At 44.3% G+C, this 18,535-nt stretch overlaps 1 protein-coding gene across 2 annotated transcripts in view; it reads right to left on the reverse strand.

Annotated features, from left to right (window-relative positions):
- Positions 1-18,535, reverse strand: part of LOC124621780 (A-kinase anchor protein 17A-like) — a 125,324-nt gene that overhangs the window by 31,604 nt on the left and 75,185 nt on the right. For both annotated transcript variants that reach the window (XM_047147216.1, XM_047147217.1), the window contains exon 4: positions 1,466-1,576. In XM_047147216.1, the coding sequence (XP_047003172.1) occupies positions 1,466-1,576 (111 nt within the window). The remainder of the gene's footprint in view (positions 1-1,465; positions 1,577-18,535) is intronic.

An 18,535-nucleotide genomic window follows, 5' to 3' on the forward strand; every position in this document is an offset into this window, starting at 1 on the left:
TCCTTGGCCATAAATATTTAGATAATTTCATAGAATAGTAGTGAAACTCTTTACCCAATTTCATTTTTGCCTTATTGAAATGATGCTTTTTTCAGTTGCTCTGAATATTTGTACAGCAGGTTTAAGGCTTCATCTTCAGTTAAAGTCATAAGCTGGTTATCTACATTTTTAACATGATCACATGATATCATTTCCTGTTCATCACAGTTCTCAGAAAAAAATATATTTCTAAAAGAAGTTGATAATCACCTCTGTTTTCTCGTAAAGCTTTTAAGTCTGTCATGTAATGCTCTTTTTGGAACTGAATATTTCTCAATCGCTTCCCTGACTGTCATTTCAAGAAGTCCAACTATTTCTATGGCCTCTTTCATTTAATTTTTGTTCCATTCAAGTTATGATTTCTCATTTCTTGCTCATTAAAAGAAAAAATATAAAAATGTAAGTTCTTTTGCTACCAGTTTTTGCCAGTACAGCCCAAAACTGCTTTGTATGACACAACTTGAACAACCTGCTGTGATAGTTCAACATTTCCACTGTTATTACTTGGTTAGACAATGTGACAGCCTACAATATAGAAATTAATCAATTTTCTCTAAAGGCACAATAAAAATGTAATATTACTTACTTGCAAACAAAATATAATGTTCCAAAGTTAAACAAACAATTAACTTGTTTCCTCTCCAATATGCATTGTTGTTTAATTCAAAATTGAGAGAGTGGTTGAGTCTGCCTGTAGTTCACATTGGAGTGGCTAGACAGATGCTGCCACTAATGCAGTTTAGAAGTAGCTTTCATCAGATATGATCTGCTCTCATATACTACCCTACCATGCCCCAATGAAATTTCCTGAATTTAGTAAAAACTGTCACACCACAATCATTTTCATGACTTCTCTGGTAATAACACTGCCCACAAGAGGCAAAAGTCTCTGTTCATGTCCCAGAGTGACATACAACTTTGATTTCTCGTGAAATGGTAAGCAGGGGCACTTCAGAGAAATATGGAAAGTATGGGAGTGATAAAAGCAAAACAGAGGCCTTGAAGGCTGTAAGTAAAGCATGGACAGCTTATATGGTAAGAGGAGTCGGTACATATGAAAAGCAAGGGCCCATCAGTTAGAGTGTCCCAGTTCCACATGCAGCTCTGAACTTTCAGGATCCTTCTCATTAACCCAAAATTGATACCATATGGCAGGAAAGGGGAAAGTGGAAAAGCAAGGTACAAATAGTCATATGTAACAATAGTTCAAAGCTGTCAATGGATGAGGAATAATAAGAGACTCTTAATACATGCATTATATTGCCTCATATTTAGACCCATCTATTTTTATGGATTTGTCTTCTCTCATTATTCCATATGAAAGGTAACTTGGTTCTTAATGTTATGTCCAGTCTTACATTCAACAAGAGGCCACAAGTTTTGAATAATTATCAACCAAACATGAAAATAATGCTCATAGTATTACCATGTGTTTCTTCTTTATTTTATCCTTTTTCTTTTTTTGTCCTTTTTCTTCTTTTATATTCTTTAGTTGCAATAGCTTTTGTTGTTGCTCTTCTTCGTGCTTTCTTCTCACCTTTTAAAAACAGGTAAATGCATATTAATTAGCCTAAAAGTGTAATTAGAGCAGTTCAGATAAATAATGATAAGTTTGCAGCTGTTCTTTTTTATTTTAAAGTTAAACCTTAATTCTGAGTAGACAATTGGTATTTTAAACTGTAAAAAATGTTGGTTGCCACATGCTTTGGCAACAATAAAAAGTTTCAAAATATTTTTTGTTAATTATATTCTATAGGAGAATTGCAGAAATGACATAGTTTAACACCATCATCTCCTGTTTCATTTATTCTTTAATGCACAACCAGTTTTGGCTAAAGACCATTCTTCAGAATTTATTGTACACAACGGATTCAGAAAATCTTCAAATGAAAATGTTTCAAAATTGTAGTAAAATTACACACTAAACTAAGCTTGTTAGTCTTGCAAGTCTTGCAGAAGAACTTCTGTGCAGTTTGGAAGGTAAGAGATGAGGTTCTGGTGGAAGTAAAACTGTGAGGAAGGTTTGTGCATCAGGTAGGGTAGTTCAGTTGTAGAACACTTGCCCTTGAAAGTCAAAGGTCCCAGCTTTGTTTACTACCTTTCAAGATCTTGCACTTTCCCTGGTAGACATGCACATATACTCACATACACAACCACACTGGCATTTGGTTGTATGTGGGGTTATGCGCATGAGTGTGTGTACGTCTACTACAAGAAGAGCCAGAGCTTGAAAGCTTGGAAAATACTGTTTCTGTTGTGTGTTTCTAAGTGCCACACAACAGTCAGCTACAGGTGAGTGGTTGCCCTTTCCTTTCCTTTCCTTTCTTTTACTTTAGAAAATATTTATAATTGATGTTTTGTTATGCAGAGATAGATGCAACGAAAGCAAATTATACATGACCATCCCAGAAACACACAAAATAAAATGGCAAAGAACTGTGAACAACTGTTTGTGTAAAACATCAATACACTGTAACTGCAAAATAAAACAATGGAAATTCCAGGTTGAAATATCAACAATATTATGTAAAGGATACTTACTCACCATAAAGATGATACACTGAGTTGTAGACAGGCACAACAAAAAGACTGTTACACACTGAGCTTTCAGCTAAAGCCTTTTTCACAAAGAAAAAGAAAAACACTTACACACATGTACAAACACAATTGCTCTTCATACACAAATGACTGCTACTTCCAGCCAGACTGCAACTGTGTCACACCAAGCAGAACCAGCAGTGCAGAGGGGGAATGGAAGGGGGAGTGGGGAGGGAGAGGAGGAGTCAGCACTGCCTGGTGGAGTGTGCAGGACTAGGTGGCAAGACAAGGCTACCAGTTTCAGCGATGGAAGGCTGTGGGGAAGGACAGAGGGGAATGGAGAGCAGGAAAGGAGAAGAGCCAGAAGGGGAAAAGAATGGTGTGTGTATTGGCAGAGAGTGACACACAATGAGGGTGAGGGAACATGAAATGAGAGGAGCTGATAGGACGCAGGGGTTGGAAACTGTTAGGTGGAGGGTGTGGGGACAGTAGGTAACCACAGGTTGAGACTGGGTTGATTTTGGGAGCACAGAATGTGTTGTAAAGATAACTCCCATTTGCACAGCTCACAAAATCTGGTGGGAGAAGGGAGGATCCACATGGCCAAGGGTGTGAAGTAGCCATTGAAATTAAGCACGTTAAGTTCAGCTACATATGAGGTCTGTTCAAAAAATTTCAGAACATTCGTAATTTTGTGCCAATGGTGTGTTGGAGCTAAAATATAGTTGGCATCCCTGCACAGACCTGTGTTTAATTTGTAACTGCCGGAAGTTTCACTCTTGTATGTTTGTTAGTTATTGTTCAGTTCTGTATTGAGTAGAACATTATGACACACAGTTTACGAATTTCGGGATGGTAGGGTTACAGGAGCAATGTGTCTTCATTAAATTTTGCATGAAACACAAGAAAACCTTTACAGAGATGCACCAAATGACACAGGGGGCCCATGATGATGAGTGCTTAAGCTGTACAAGTTACAAATGGTTCACATGGTTTAAACACAGCTAGACAGAAGTTAAAGATGACCATCATTCAGGACACCCATTGTCATCAATTGACAAGCTCACAACAAGACTGACAACAAAATTGTGTATGCCAATCAAAGACTGAGTCTCCAAGAGGTTGCAGAAGAATTTAACATTTCAGTTGGATCACGTCATGAAATCCTGTCGTAGCATCTAGGAATGCATTGTGTTGCCACCAAGTTCATCCCACTGCTCATGGATCACGACCACAGAAACCTTTGTCTCATGATCTGTGATGAGAATTTAGATCATACAAATGAGAACGAGATGTTCCTTAAGAGAATCATAACTGGTGATGAGATGTGGGTCTACAATTATGATGTTGAGACCAATGTTTAGTCTTCACAATGGATTAGGAAAGGTTCTCCAAGACCAGAAAGATCTCATCAGGTAAAATGTCAAAGTCATGCTGATAGTTTTCTCTGACTTTGAAGGATCAGTTCATCATGAATTTGTGCCACACAGATAAGGTGTTGATCAATGGTATTAACAGAACACCTACAAGAAAGGAAATGGCCTGAAATGTGGCGAGACAATGCATCACGTTAACGCACCTGCACATTCATCCCTGTTGGTGCATGACTACTGCATAAAAAACGAAATCACTGTGCTACCTCATCCTCTGTACTCTCCAGACCTGACCCCTGTGGACATTTTCTTATTACCACAGTTGAAAACCCTATTGAAAGACGAAGTTCTGCAATGATAGATGAGATAAAAGAAAATTCGCAAACAGCACTTCACGCTTTCTAACAAGAAGCATACTAAGACTGATTCTGGAAGTGGATAAGGCATTGGGAGCAGTGTGCCAATTGTGGAGGAGAGTATTTCAAAGGACAAAGTTCTGGAATTTTTTGAACAGACCTCTTATTGCGCCACAGGTTGGTCCATTTTGCTCTTGGCCACAGCCAGCAGTTGCAGTTGAAATTATCGTGTGTCAGAAGATCAGTGTCTGCTTGCTGTATTTACTGCTGCAAGATGCGACAGACTCAACGCTCTCACAGATATTAATAGAACAACCAACCCCACCATTTCTCCTAATGGGAGACTTCACTATCCATCATGTATTAAGGAGCTCAACCTCTAGTGCCCTCGGGGTTGGTTTTCGGAGAACCTCATAGTGCTTCATGAGCTATGCATCCTCAACACTGACACTCCCACACATTTCTATGCTGCTACTGGATCATCCTCAGCCATCAGCCTCTCTTTCTGTTATCCAGCCCTCATGGACTCTGTTCAGTTGGAAGTCGCTGATGGCATCCATTCCAGTGACCAGTTGCCACTCTGGATTCACCTACTGAATGGAGCTCTCCCTAAAAGGACGAAGCCACAATGGATCATCAGTAGAGTTAACTGGATGCTTTTCAGTCAGCTGGTTGTGTTTTAATGCCAAGACAGCATCCAGGACTGGGTGAAATATATTGTACAAGAGTGATCCACCATGCTACTACTTCTACACCCCTAAGTCCTTCGGTCATCTTCCTTCGGTCATCTTCCAAGGCGACCTGTATCTTGGTGGACTGATGAGTGCCATTCAGTAGTCCGGGTTAGGCATGCAGCTCTGCAAAGAATTAAGTGCTGCCCAACAGTGAAAACCTAGCAGCCTTTTGATTGGCAAGGGCCGAGGTTTGATTCATCGTCAAGGAGTGCAAGAAAAGGGCACGGAAAATGTCCTTGGACTGTATCAACCATTCCACTTGTTCTACAACAGCATAGAAAGTCACCAGGAGCATTTCTGGTAAGAGTACTAGGTTACCTATAGCGGCATTGTTGGAACAGAAGTGTCTCCTAACAACCTGGTGCCCGGTCACAATCAAATCTGGAACAGCATGCTGCAGCAGCTGCAGGCAGTGTCAAAGGAAATCCTCTTATGATGTTTTAATTCAATATGGCTGACAGGCCAGTTTTACGACTCATGGTGACAGGCAACTGACAGACCTTTCCTCAAACCAGGAAAGGACTGAACATGTTCCAGTACTTGTTGGAGCTTTGCCAAACAAGCGGTGTAGGAAAGACCCTAGAGCACATGGTCAACCTTTGTCTGGTCTGGATATTAAGACACCAGGCAGCTCCTTAGCTGCTCTCATTGTGGATCCAGGAAATGTCAATCAACTGTCGACAAACTGATCCTGTTAGAGGTGGAAATTCGTGATGCTTTCCTATGTAACAAGTGTTGTCTACGGGGATTTTTTTTGAATTCAGTAAGGCGCATGACACTACTTGGAGGCAGAGTACTTTCAGTCAGCCAAACCAATGGGGCTTTCGTGGCCACCACCCCATCTTCCTTTGGTCCTTCCTCTTAAGACACCTTTCTAAATACAGAGTTGGTGTCATCAAATAGTGTTTGCAGGAGAACAGTGTTTCCCAGAGCAGTGTTTTAAGTGTCACTCTCCTTGTCACAGCCATTAGCAATATAATGTCCACAATAAGGAGTCCTGTCCCATGCTCCTTATTTGTGAACAGTTTTACGGTCTGCTGCTCTTCCTCCAACACCGCAGCAGCAACTTGACAGTTGTGACTTACAGTGATGAGTTTGGAAGTGGGGTCACAAAGATTGGTTTTACATTTTCTGCATGCTAGCACCCAGAAGGCACTGAACACCTTGAAGTGTCTTTGCCACAGGTCACGAAAATCAGACAGTGCAAGTCTACACTAGTTTTACACAGCCTTTGTGCAATCGCAGCTGGACTGTGGGTGCACAGTGCATGAATCAGTGACACTTTCTTACCTGAAGATCATTTATGCTTTTTTCTGTGCTACGGCTGGTGAACCATCACTTACCATCTGGCAAAAACTCCTCATGGTGTGTCAGGCGTATATGTTTCTTGCTACTCCCACTTCCGCAGCATACCATACTGTTGTTTTTACAGCTACGGAATACCTCTTTACCAATTTTTCATGGGCAATGAGGCCCTTTGGGATCTTCACAAAGTGTGTGATGGAGTGCCTTGATGTGAGGCTTGTACAGGCAGAAATGCGGGATTTAACTGACTGCCACACTAGTTACTGCAGAGGCCCATAGTAATTTTAGATGTAGTGCAGTACAGGAGAGATTGTGCTCCTGTTATGTTTTTAATGTGATATTTTTCAACATTTTAAATGAGCACCACAACTATGTGTAGTTGCATTCACAGATCGGTCTAAGTAGAGACATTCCATTGACTTCTTTGTTGTTTTCCCTGATTGTGGCATTAGGATTCAGTTGCCTACAGGCTTCAATGTCTTCAATGTTGAATCATCTGTGATCTTGAAGACACTGGAGCAGATGGTATGTGCCGTACCTGCTAAATTCCTCATCTGTTCCGACTCCCTGAATACTCTCCTCGAATACTCCATAGACCAAATGTTTTTTCCACACTCTTCAGTGTCTGCAACGCGTGTATCTGACCTATACAACAGTCCAGGCTATCCAGGATGCCATTCTCCACTTATAAAGACTGGGGAAGGAAGTGTTTTTCTGCTTGGTGCCATGGCACATGGGTACTGCATTGAACAAAACAGCAGATGTAGCAGCCAAGGAGGCAGGTCACAATCCTCAGATAGTTCAGCCTGGCATCCCCCTCACCTTGTCACCTCAATGTCGAGTTAAAGAGTCGTACAGTGTGGTTGTGTAGTACCTCCATTGAGCCATGCAGGCAGGATAATGTCCTCCTTATTCATCTTTGCACAGGCCACAGCTCTATGATGCATAGCTTTTTTCTCCAGCAAGAGTATCCTCCAATGTGTGGAGTCTGTAGTGTACACATCACTGTGTGTCATATTTTAATTGACTACATTTTATTTTTAGACCAGAGGGCAGTAGCAGATTGCCAGACAGATCGGTCCTCTATTTTAAGCAACATTCAAACAAATATGGTTACTGTTCTAAGGTTTTGTGATATGTCCAACTTGTTTACGAGGAGACATTCTTCATTTGTTAACGGGGTGACAAGCTCACCCTTGTTTCTTGTAAGTGGCCAGTGAACCACTTTTTCCTGTGCTGTCAATATATTTTCCCCCAAGCTGTAAAACTTATCAATCCTTTGAATGGTAAAGGTTTTATGCACCAGCGTAGAACTTCTCAGCAGTTCTAAGCAACGAAACACAGCAAAAAGCAACACTTTTTGGAAATAGCTTTGATGTGTGGCAACATGTTCACTGCATATTCTTGTATTTCAAAATTATAAATACAAATTCCACGAAATACATAATGGTGGCTTCCAAAGCATTGAAATCGAGATTGCGATGCACTTTTGTCAGCCAATCATAGCTCATGTCACACATTCTCACCAGCGAATGACAGAAGAAGTTCAGAGGATAGGACACAAGATGTAGTCAGCCAATAGCATCATTACTGTTAAGTAGCATGAACACACAAATAGGAAAAGTCAATGATTGAAACTAATATACACACAGTATAGCTACAAGAAAAGCTAAGCTTTCAAGTATAATATTGGTCTCTTTTAGCATGTGTTAGCTTTAAGACACATCGAACACAAATGGGCCAGTAAAATATTAAATAAGTGCTAAGTTTTGAATGAATCAAACACTTCGTGATTTAAGAAATTCATTGTACATTTTCCTGTGACCTGTTAGAAATGTAAACAGTTGTGACATCACACTCATTGAAAGCAGTTTGTTGTTACAAAGTATTGCACAGTCTTCGTCCTGACGCCTTTGACACATTTTGCTGTTGGTAAATGCTTGTTTGTGCTCTGTATTTTGTTGTTCTACGTGGCACATTTTCTTTGCAACTAAGTTTTATTTTGGTGTTACTCCCTCATTTATATTTATTGCTGCAGTATTGTTTTGCAGTTGTGGGCTAAAGTAAAATTCTTTGTCAGAGTATTAGTTCTTACCAGTCACAATTACAAAAATTTAACTAAAAAACAATGAAAAATTCCCAAAATTCCAAATAATTCCTGCATTTTCCCAGATTTTCCATTTGTCCTGGGGCATATACACCCTGTGATAGCTCCTCTGTTGTTTTACTTATATTTTAATACCAGGCTAGCACCTTTCACCACTTATTTGTATGGGTCAACGCAAGAGAGGTGGGAGTGAGTGAGTGTCATTTTGTAGGTTTAAATCTTGCTGCTCAGTGCTCATAAACGCCTCCAAACAAATACTAACTCACAAACACAATTTGGTGGTGGACTTTCAGACAGGTGAACAAATGGTTGGTACTTATACCCATATAAATAGCTGTGCAATGATTGCAGCAGAGCTAGTATATGACATGGCTGCTTTCACAAGCAGTCCAGCCTCTGATGGTGCAGGATAAGCCTGTGACAGGACTGGAAGTATGTGGTCAGATCTTGTACTGGGTCTTCAATAATGATGTGAGCACTGTGCCAAAGGGTTGGGATTCAGAGTGGCGTAAAGATGGACTATTTTGTTGAGAAGATTAGATGGGCAACAGAACACCACTTTAGGAGGTAGGGGATGGATCTTGAGTAGGACAACTCTTATTTCAGGGCATGATGATACATAATCAAAGCCATAATGAAGGACATATTTCAGCTGTTCCAGTCCATGCTGGTATTGTGTGACAAAGGAGGTACACCTTTGTAGCTGGTTCTTGGTGTTGTTGGCAGGATTGGGCGAGTCTATGGGAATGGCATGGGAAATCTGTTTGTGGACTAGGTCTGTCTGTGAAGGCTATTATGAGACCTACAGCATATTGGACAAGGGAGTTCTTGTCACCATAGAAAAGCCGTTAGGTGTGAGAAGGATGGCAGTTATCGAAATGCAGACACTGTTGGAGGCTGATGGATGTGATGTGGACAAGAATGTAGGTGGAGCCATCAGAGAATAGAAAGTTAGTGTTCAGAAGGTGGCGTGCTGGACTGATGAGGACCAGGTGAAGCAGCAGGAGAGAATGTGTTGATGTTGTGAAAGAATGAGGAAAGGGTGTCTTGGCCCTGAAACCAGGTCATGAAGAAATCATCAATGAATCTGAACCAGGGCAGGGGTTTGGACTTTTGGAAGGCTAGGAAGGTTTTCCAAAGATGGTCCATAAAAAGTTTGGCATAAGAGGGAGACATGAGGGTGCTCATGGCTGTGCAGCGAATTTCTTTCTATACCTTCCCTTCAAAGGAAAAGCAGCTGTGTGTTAGGATAAAGTTAGTAAGATGTATGAAGAATGAAGCAGTGAGTTTGGAGGCTGCAAGAGCTAACATTCCATAGTAGCAAGACCATGCACATGAGGTTGGTTGTCATACAGGGAAGTGGCATCAACTGTGATGAGTGCAGATTCAGGAGGTACAGTGATGGGGATGGTAGAGAGTCAGTGAAGGAATTGATTGGTATCTTTGATTTGGGAAGCTAGACGTCATGCAATTGACTGGTGTTGGTGAATGAGAGCTGAAATTCTTTCAGTGGAGGCACAATAACCAGCTACAATGGGGTGTCCAGGATTTATGGGTTTGTGGAGTTTGGGGGACAGGTAGAAGGTTGGTGTGCAGGGTGTCATAGAGGTGAGGGGAGAAATGGATTCAAGGGAGAGATTCTGGGAAGGCTTTAAGCAGTGGCTGGAGTTTAATTTGGACTTCCAGGGTGGGAGTACTTTGGGAGAGTTTACAGATGGAGGCATCATACAATTGGTAGAGGCCTTCAGTCAGGTAGTCACTGTGATTCATAATCACAATGGTGGAACCAACCACCGACAGTATCTGCATTTCGGCAGCTTCCATCTCTTCCACACCAAAAAAATCCCTCCCATACAGTCTGGCCACCTGTAAATGGTGTATCTGCAGGGACTAGAACTCAAATGCTGAGGATCTCACAAAGGCCTTCATGGATGGGCACTATCTCCAAGATCTAGTCCACAAACAGATTTCCTGTGCCATATCCCCACATACTCCCAATCCTCCCAGCACCCCCAAGAACCAGCTACAAAGAAGCATCCTCTTAAACACCCAGTACTAACCCGGGCTGAAACAACTGAACCACATCCTTTTCCAGGACTATGATTATCTATCGTGCCCTGAAATAAGGAACATCCTACACAAGATCCTTTCCACCCCTCCTAAAGTGGTGTCCCAGCCTCCACAAAAACCCAGTCCATCCCTTTATAGCAACGAAAATAATCAATATTTAACAATATGATGTAACTGGATAAATAAGAAATCTACTCACCAAGCACAGTAGAACACATGCATAAAAGAAGGTAATACTTATTCAAGTTTTCCGAGCCAGTGGCTACTTATTCCTGCAGAAGGGTTGAAGGGGAATGAAGAGGGGTGGAGGGAAAGGATTGGAGAGATTTACGAAAAGGGATGGTCTTCAGAAAAGTCACCCAGAACTGCAGGTCAAAGTACTTGCCACACAGCATGCGAAGGAAGGACTGTATCCATCATATCCCTGTGGGAGGTCGAGTGCAAGGCCCATCCAATACACCCACCCAACACATTACTCGAGTCTTACCACAGGCTTATCCTACATCATGACAGGCAGGACCACTTGTGAAAGTAGCCATGTCATGTACCAGCACCGCTGTAATCATTGCACAGCCTTTTATATTGGTATGAGTACCAACCAGCTGCCCACCTGGATGAACCGCCATGAACGGCCACTGTCAAACTGGCGAAGAGCAAAGTGGAGCACCCTGTAGCACAACATGCAGCTGAACATAACATGCTTGATTTCAATGGCTGCTTCACAGCCTGGGCCAACTGCATCCTCCCATTCACCAGCAGCATTTCTGAACAGAATAGATGGGAGTTATCCTTACAACACATTCTTCATTCCCAAAATCATCATGCCCTCAATCTGTGGTAACCTACTGTCCCCACACTCTCCACCTAGTAGTTTCCACCCCTTCTGTCTTATAACCTCCTCCCATTTCAGATGCTCTCACCCTCATTGTAGGTCACTCTCTGCTAACTCACCCAGCAGTCTCTTCCCTTTCTCTGCTCCTCTCATTTTCCAGTCCCTGTTTCCCCATCCCCGTGTCTCCCCCCACAGTCTCTCAATGCTGTGCCTGGCACCTTTACGATGAGAATCAATCTATCCTTTTCATAATATTGTTGATAAACTGCAGATGCCACACACTTTACTTGAATCAACTGACACTCGTGACAAACATTATATTTGTAACAGAATGTCCCAAAATGTTTCGATATATCTTTTGTTTTTCAATTCTATCTGTCCGTTAAAAATGTAATTTGGTCCATTAGTACAACGTGAAAATATTCTACGAGATCTCTGCCTTATGTAAAATAATAATACTATTTTCAACTTTATCTACTGCATGCTTTCTTTACTCAAGTGAACAGAAAATGTTGACAGTTTGCTGTCGTAGGTATTACAATGTTCTTTGTACCGTGTACATACTTTTCTACTGCTTTGTTCAATTTCACACACTCTAAGGAACAAGAAAACAGCATGAGGAAATTATTCGAATGGGACAGAAATCAGCAGATGTTATGTACATGTACAGACATATAAATAATTACAATTTTGGCAAAATGTATGATCTATTCAAGGGAAAGAGCTTCACAAATTGAGCAAGTCAATTATATTTGGTTCAACTCTGGCCCTTATCCAAGCAGTTATTAGGTTTGACACTGATTGACAGAGTAGTTGGATGTCCTCCTGAAGGATACCATGCCAAATTCTGTCCAACTGGCATGTTAGATCATCAAAATTGAGCTGGGTGGAGAACCTGCCCATAAACCTCCAAACATTCTCAACTAGGGAGAGATCCAGTGACCTAGTTAGCCAAAGTATGGTTTGGAAAGCACAAAAACAAGAAATAGAAACTCTCACTGTGTTGAGTGGGCATTATCCTGCTGAAATATAAGCCCAGGATGGCTTGCCACAAAGGGTAACAAAATGGGGTGTATAATATCATTGACAGATCACTGTTCCGGAGGGATGACGTAAATGACAGTCAAAGGAGCCCTGCTATGAAAAGAAATGGCATCTCAGATCATCATTCCTGATTGTTGGGCCTTATAATGGGTGACGGTCACTGTTGCCTGGAGCATCTCCAGATCCATCTTTGGCCTAGAATCTCACTGACTAGAGAATTGTCTTCTGTGATGAGTCCTACTTTGAACTGAGCCCTGATGACCAGCAAAAACGAGTCTGGAAATGCCCTGGACAGTGATGGGATACCAATCTGACTATCACGCGCCATATGGCCTGACAACCAAGAGTTATAGTCTGGGGTGCCATTTCATTTCATAGTAGGAGCCCTTTGGTTGTCATCCATGGGACCCTTACAGCATCGGTAAGTCAACGATATTCAGCACCCGTTTTGTTGCCCTTCATTGCAAGCCATCCTGGGCATATGTTTCAGCAAGATAATGCCTGTCCGCACACAGCAAAAGTTTCTACTGTTAGTCTTCGTACTTGCTAAACCCTACGTTGGCCAGCAAGGTCACAGAATTTCTCCCCGATTGTGAACATTTGGAGCATTGTGGGAAGGGCACACCAGTCAGCTAGGGACTTTGACAATCTTATGTGCCACTGGACAGAATTTGGCACAATATATCACAGGATTGGTTGGTAGGTTGGTTTGTGGGGGTTGAAGGGACCAGACTACAAAGGCATTGTTCCACGACCATGAAAACCCACAAGGAAAAAAGACAAGCAACGGAGGTAACAAAGGACGACACAGAACAAGAAAGACACAGACAAAGATCAGAAAACAGGGAATTAAAAGTACATACAGTTGTACAGTGGTTGGCCAACCATGGAAACAAAAAAGAAAAAGCCAACCACCATGAGACACACTAAAAACCTCAATCTAAAACTGTAGGCCAAAGGCCAGACTCAACACACAAAAGAGACAAACCCTCAAATTGAGCGATAAAAGCCCCTTCTCGAATAAAACTCGAAACTAAGCCTGCCATGGCAGTGTCATCCGTTATAAGAGCAGGGAGCGTATCAGGCAGTGCAAACGTATCCTGAGCACAGTTGAAAGCGGACAGTCCAACAAAATGTGGACCACTGCCAATGCGGATTCGCAGCAACATAGAGGCACGGTCTTGCGGCGCAATAAATGACCGTGGGTCAGCCAGATGTGGCCAATGTGTAGCCGGCAGAGTACAATGGAGTCCTTGCAAGAGGCTCGTAAGGAGGAGCGCCACACACCAGTAGTTTCCTTGACAACCCGAAGTTTGCTGGGTGAGGGCAGGGTGCGCCATTCATCAGTCAAGGTACCAAGTACCTTCTGCCACAAAACTGACTGGAGATCACACTCCAAAAGGCCAATCTCCAGGGCTGGTGCACTGACAGCCTGTTTGGCCAGCATGTCAACCCGTTCATTACCTGGGATGCCGTCATGACCCACATTGGCCGCAACGGGCAAGAGTATGGAGGGACTCATGGATAGCTATCACCAGACAAGAGCTCGTAAACTGCTCAGGGAGTCACTACAGATAATGAAGGACTCACCTGAGCAGGAGCAGATATACTCTAGGGCGCGAGAGATGGCTACCAGATCTGCAGTGAAAACACTACAGCCAGCTGGCAATGAGCATTGTTCAGAATGATCCCCAAGAGCAATAGCATAACCACATCGAACCGTCGGTATAGACCACGTCAGAGCCGTGAAATGTGGCAAGGATGGAAAGAAAGTGGTGGGGGAGGGCCTCGGGAGGGACCGAGTCCTTCGGGTCCTATGCCAAATCCAGCCAAAGACATGGGCGGGGCATACACCACGGGGGTATACGTAAATGGGCCTGGAAAAGAGGTGGGAGACAGACCGGGGCCACCATTCTGGAATACAGACAACCAAGTTGGGGAACAGGAGATGGTAATTTGGATGCCCGGGCAAGCTACAAACATGTGCAGCATAAGCGGCCAGTAGTTGTCGGCGCTGGTCTGCAATGGAGGGACACCAGCCTCCACAAGTATGCTGTTGATAGGGCTTGTGCGGAAAGTTCCAGTTGTGAGTTGGACCCCACAGTGACGTATGGGGTCAAGCAACTGCAACACAGAAGGCGATGCCGAACCATAAGCCAGGCTCCCATAATCAAGACAGGACTGGATCAAGGCCTGATACAGCCGTAGAAGGGTAGACCAATTGGCACCCCCAGCTGGTGTGACTTGAGCAACGAAGAGCGTTAAGATGGCACCAGCACATTTGTTTAAGCTGCCAAATATGAGGGAGCCAAGTCAACCAGGTATCAAAAAGCAATCCCAAAAAACGATGCGTCTCCACCACAGCAAGAGGTTCACCGTCAAGATAAAGCCATGGCGCAGGGTGAACAGTGCGACGCCGGCAGAAATGCATGACGAAAGTCTTGGTGGCCGAAAACTGGAAGCCACACGATATGGCCCAAGACTGCACCTTGCAGTTAGCACCCTGCAGCTGCCATTCAGCAACCGCAATGCCAGTGGAGCTATAGTACTGGCAAAAGCCATCAACATACAAAGAAGCTGATAAGGACATTCCCACAGCTGCAGCTAGCCCATTGATAGCAACTAAAAAGAGGTAGACACTCAAGACAGAGCCTTGCGGGACTCCATACTGCTGGACTCGGTAGGAACAAACTTGCATGCGGAAGAAACGAAGCGACAGAAAATTTTGAATAAAAATCGGGAGCAGGCCCCTCAGACACCATCCATGAAGCGTGGTGAGGATTTGGTGTCACCATGTGGTATCATATGCCTTCCGCATGTCGAGAAAGACAGCAACCAGATGCTGACGGTGGGCAAAGGTCGTACGGATGACAGACTCCAGGCAGACCAAATTATTGGTGGCAGAGTGGCCCTTATGGAACCCATCCTGAGATGAAGCCAGAAGGCCCTTAGACTTAAGTAACCAACTCAACCTCCGGCTCACCGTGTGTTCGAGCAACTTGCACAGAACATTGGTGAGGCTAATGGGGCAGTAGCTGTCCACCTCCAGTGGGTTCTTGCCAGGCTTCAACACTGGTATGATAATGCTTTCTCGCCACTGAGACGGGAACTCACCCTCAACCCAGATACGGTTGAAAAGGTATAGGAGGCGTCGCTGGCAGGCCACCGAGAGGTGTTTGAGCATCTGATCAGGAGCCATATCAGGGCAAGCAACGAGGGCACTTTGGAATTCCCACTCACTGAATGGAGCATTGTACAATTCAGGGTGGCCCATACAGAATGAAAGGCTCTGACATTCCAAACGCTCCTTCAGGGAGCGGAAGACCAGCGGGCAATTCTTAGAAGCAGAACTCTGAGCACAATCATGTTGGAGTCAGTACAGACTGCTCCATTCAGGGAAAGCCCTGGTATGCAGACAGGGGTGCGATAGCCATAGAGTCACCTAATCTTGGCCCAAACCTGCAATGGATGCCAATGGTGGAGTCATACCTTTCCCAGCACTCCTGCTTCCGATGGCGAATAAAGCATCGGGCTTGCACACGGAGCCGCTTAAAGGCAATGAGGTCTTCCAGTGCTGGTGCCGCTTATGACACTGGAGGGCCCACCTGCAATCTCTAATCGACTCAGCGATCTCTGGTGACCACCAAGGCACAGTGCTCCGCCGAGGGGACCCGGAAGAACAGGTAATTGCATATTCCACTGCAGAAAAGATGCTGGTGGTTATCGTGTGAACAACCGCATCAATGGCATCATGAGAAAGAGGCTCAATAGTGGCAATGGAGGTGAACAAGTCCCAGTCATCCTTATTCAAAGCCCATCTGGGGAGGCGCCCAGGAGAGTGACGCTGTGGCAGTGACAGAAAGATCGGAAAGTGGTCTTTAACGCACAAGTCGTCATGCACACTCCATTGGACAAACAGTAGAAGGCCAGGGCTGCAGACCGAAAGGTCAATGACTGAGTACGTGCCATGCGCCACACTGAAATTTGTGGAGGCACCATCATTTAAAAGAGAAAGGTCAAGCTGTGCCAACACTTGCTCAACAACAATGCCTTGGCCTGTTACCACCAATCCACACAACAAACGGTTATGGGTGTTAAAGTCGCCCAGTAACAGAAAAGGGGGTGGCAACTGGGCTATCAGCACAGCTAATACATGCTGCAGGACATCACCATCCAGTGGAAGATAGAGACTGCAGACAGCAACAGCCTGAGGCGTCCACACCCGAACAGAGACAGCCTCTACAGGTGTTTGAAGAGGGACACAATCACTTTAAAGAGAGTTAAGGATGCAGACACAGACTCCACCAGATACCCTCTCATAAGCTGCCAGATTTTTATAATAACCCCAATAGCCACAGAGGGCAGTGGTTCGCAACACCAGAAATTCAAGTTTCCTGGAGAGCAACGCAGAAGAAAGGGTGAAGGCTGATACATTGTTGCAGCTCAGCAAGGTGGTGGAAAAAAACGCTGCAATTCCACTGAAGAATGACATTGTCCTCGGCCAAAAAAGACGTGAAGGGACCGAGGAGGTAGATTACGCCACTGGATCATCTACAGCCACTGAAGGGGAGCCTGAAATGAGAACCATTGCGTCCGAGACAGAGGCAAATTTAGGTCGTCGGGGGATGCCAAAATCTGCAAATCATCCTCAGACGCAAAGCTGGTAGTAACAGGTGGCACAGAGGCTACCTGAACCTCTTTCTTCATGTCCAGCTTCTTCTCCCCCCCCCCTCCTCCTCCTCCTCCTCCTCCTCCTCCTCCTCCTCCTCCTCCTCCTCCTCCCCCCCCCCCCCTACTGTGCCTTACGAGCAATGTGGGAGGGAGTCTCGGGGACAGATGAAGAGCAGGACGTTCTGCAATCTGCCGCTTGTGGCTCCTTGAGCCACTGACTGATGTCAACTGTCACGCTGGAGGATGCCTTAGAAGGTAGACTTCCAAGGGACCATTTCCACGCGAGAGAAGCCAGAGGAGGCTGATGTAACTCCGGCGGAGGAGTGTGGTCCGACATCCCTGTCAATTTGGGGGCTTTGTTTCCCAATAGAGGTACATTGGGAGCACCAGAAAATGCAGTGTCCCCCATCACGGACAAGGGGGGGAGAGTCACGGCGGCCCTGAGGGCCCACTGGAGGATTAACAAACGCAGGGACAGCCCTCACCAACGGGAGCAACAAAGTCGCAGTCGCAGATATGAGGTAGTCATTGGATTAGGATCAAGTCGTTTGTATTTCTTCTTTGCATCTTGATAGGTTAGCCTGTCCAGGGTTTTTATTTCCATGATTCGTCACTCCTTATGGAGAACAGGGCAGTTAGGTGAACAGGGGAAGTGGTGCTTCCCACAGTTGACACAAGTGGGAGGAGGCACACTTGGAAGCACCAGGGTGCAAAGGACAACCACAATCCCTGCACGTGGTGCTGGAAGTACAATGAGATGACATGTGACCAAACTTCCAACACTTGAAGCACCACACAGGGGTAGGGACGTACAGTTTCACGTCAAATGGTAAAACATCACCTTGACCCTTTCAGGCAACAAGTCACCCTCAAAGGCCAAGATGAAGGCACCGGTAGCAACCCTGTTGTCTTTGGGTCCCCTATGCATGCGCCAGACAAAGTGGACACCCCATTGCTCTAAGTTGGCACGTAGCTCCTCATCTGACTGCAAAAGAAGGTCACAATGGAAAACTGACCCTGGACCAAGTTAAAGCTTTTATGGAGAGTAATCGACATGGGGATATCACCCAGCTCGTCACAGGGGATCAATGCCCACGACTAGTCTGGGGGGCCGCTTGGATCAAAACTGCCCTATTGCACATTTTAGACAAAGCCGCCACTTCCCCATACCTATCTTCAAGGTGGTCTATGAAAAACTGGGGCTTCATTGCCTGAAAGGTCTCTGCATCAGTACGGCAGCAAACTAGGTACTGAGGCGAATACGGCTCACGAGACCTCACGAGCAAGAACAAGGAACAAGGTAGACGTTTACTATCCGATTTCTTACTGAACTAAGCCATGGACCTTTCACACAATGAGTTATCCAGATATATTCCTTGTTTAGCTTTGAGTCCAGATACATGACACAATTTGGTTTTAAATTTCTGTAATTATTTTTTATTTAAGACAGTAACAAGAATTGTCTG

The sequence above is a fragment of the Schistocerca americana genome, chromosome 7 (assembly GCF_021461395.2).
Source record: "Schistocerca americana isolate TAMUIC-IGC-003095 chromosome 7, iqSchAmer2.1, whole genome shotgun sequence".
Lineage (NCBI taxonomy): Eukaryota > Metazoa > Arthropoda > Insecta > Orthoptera > Acrididae > Schistocerca > Schistocerca americana.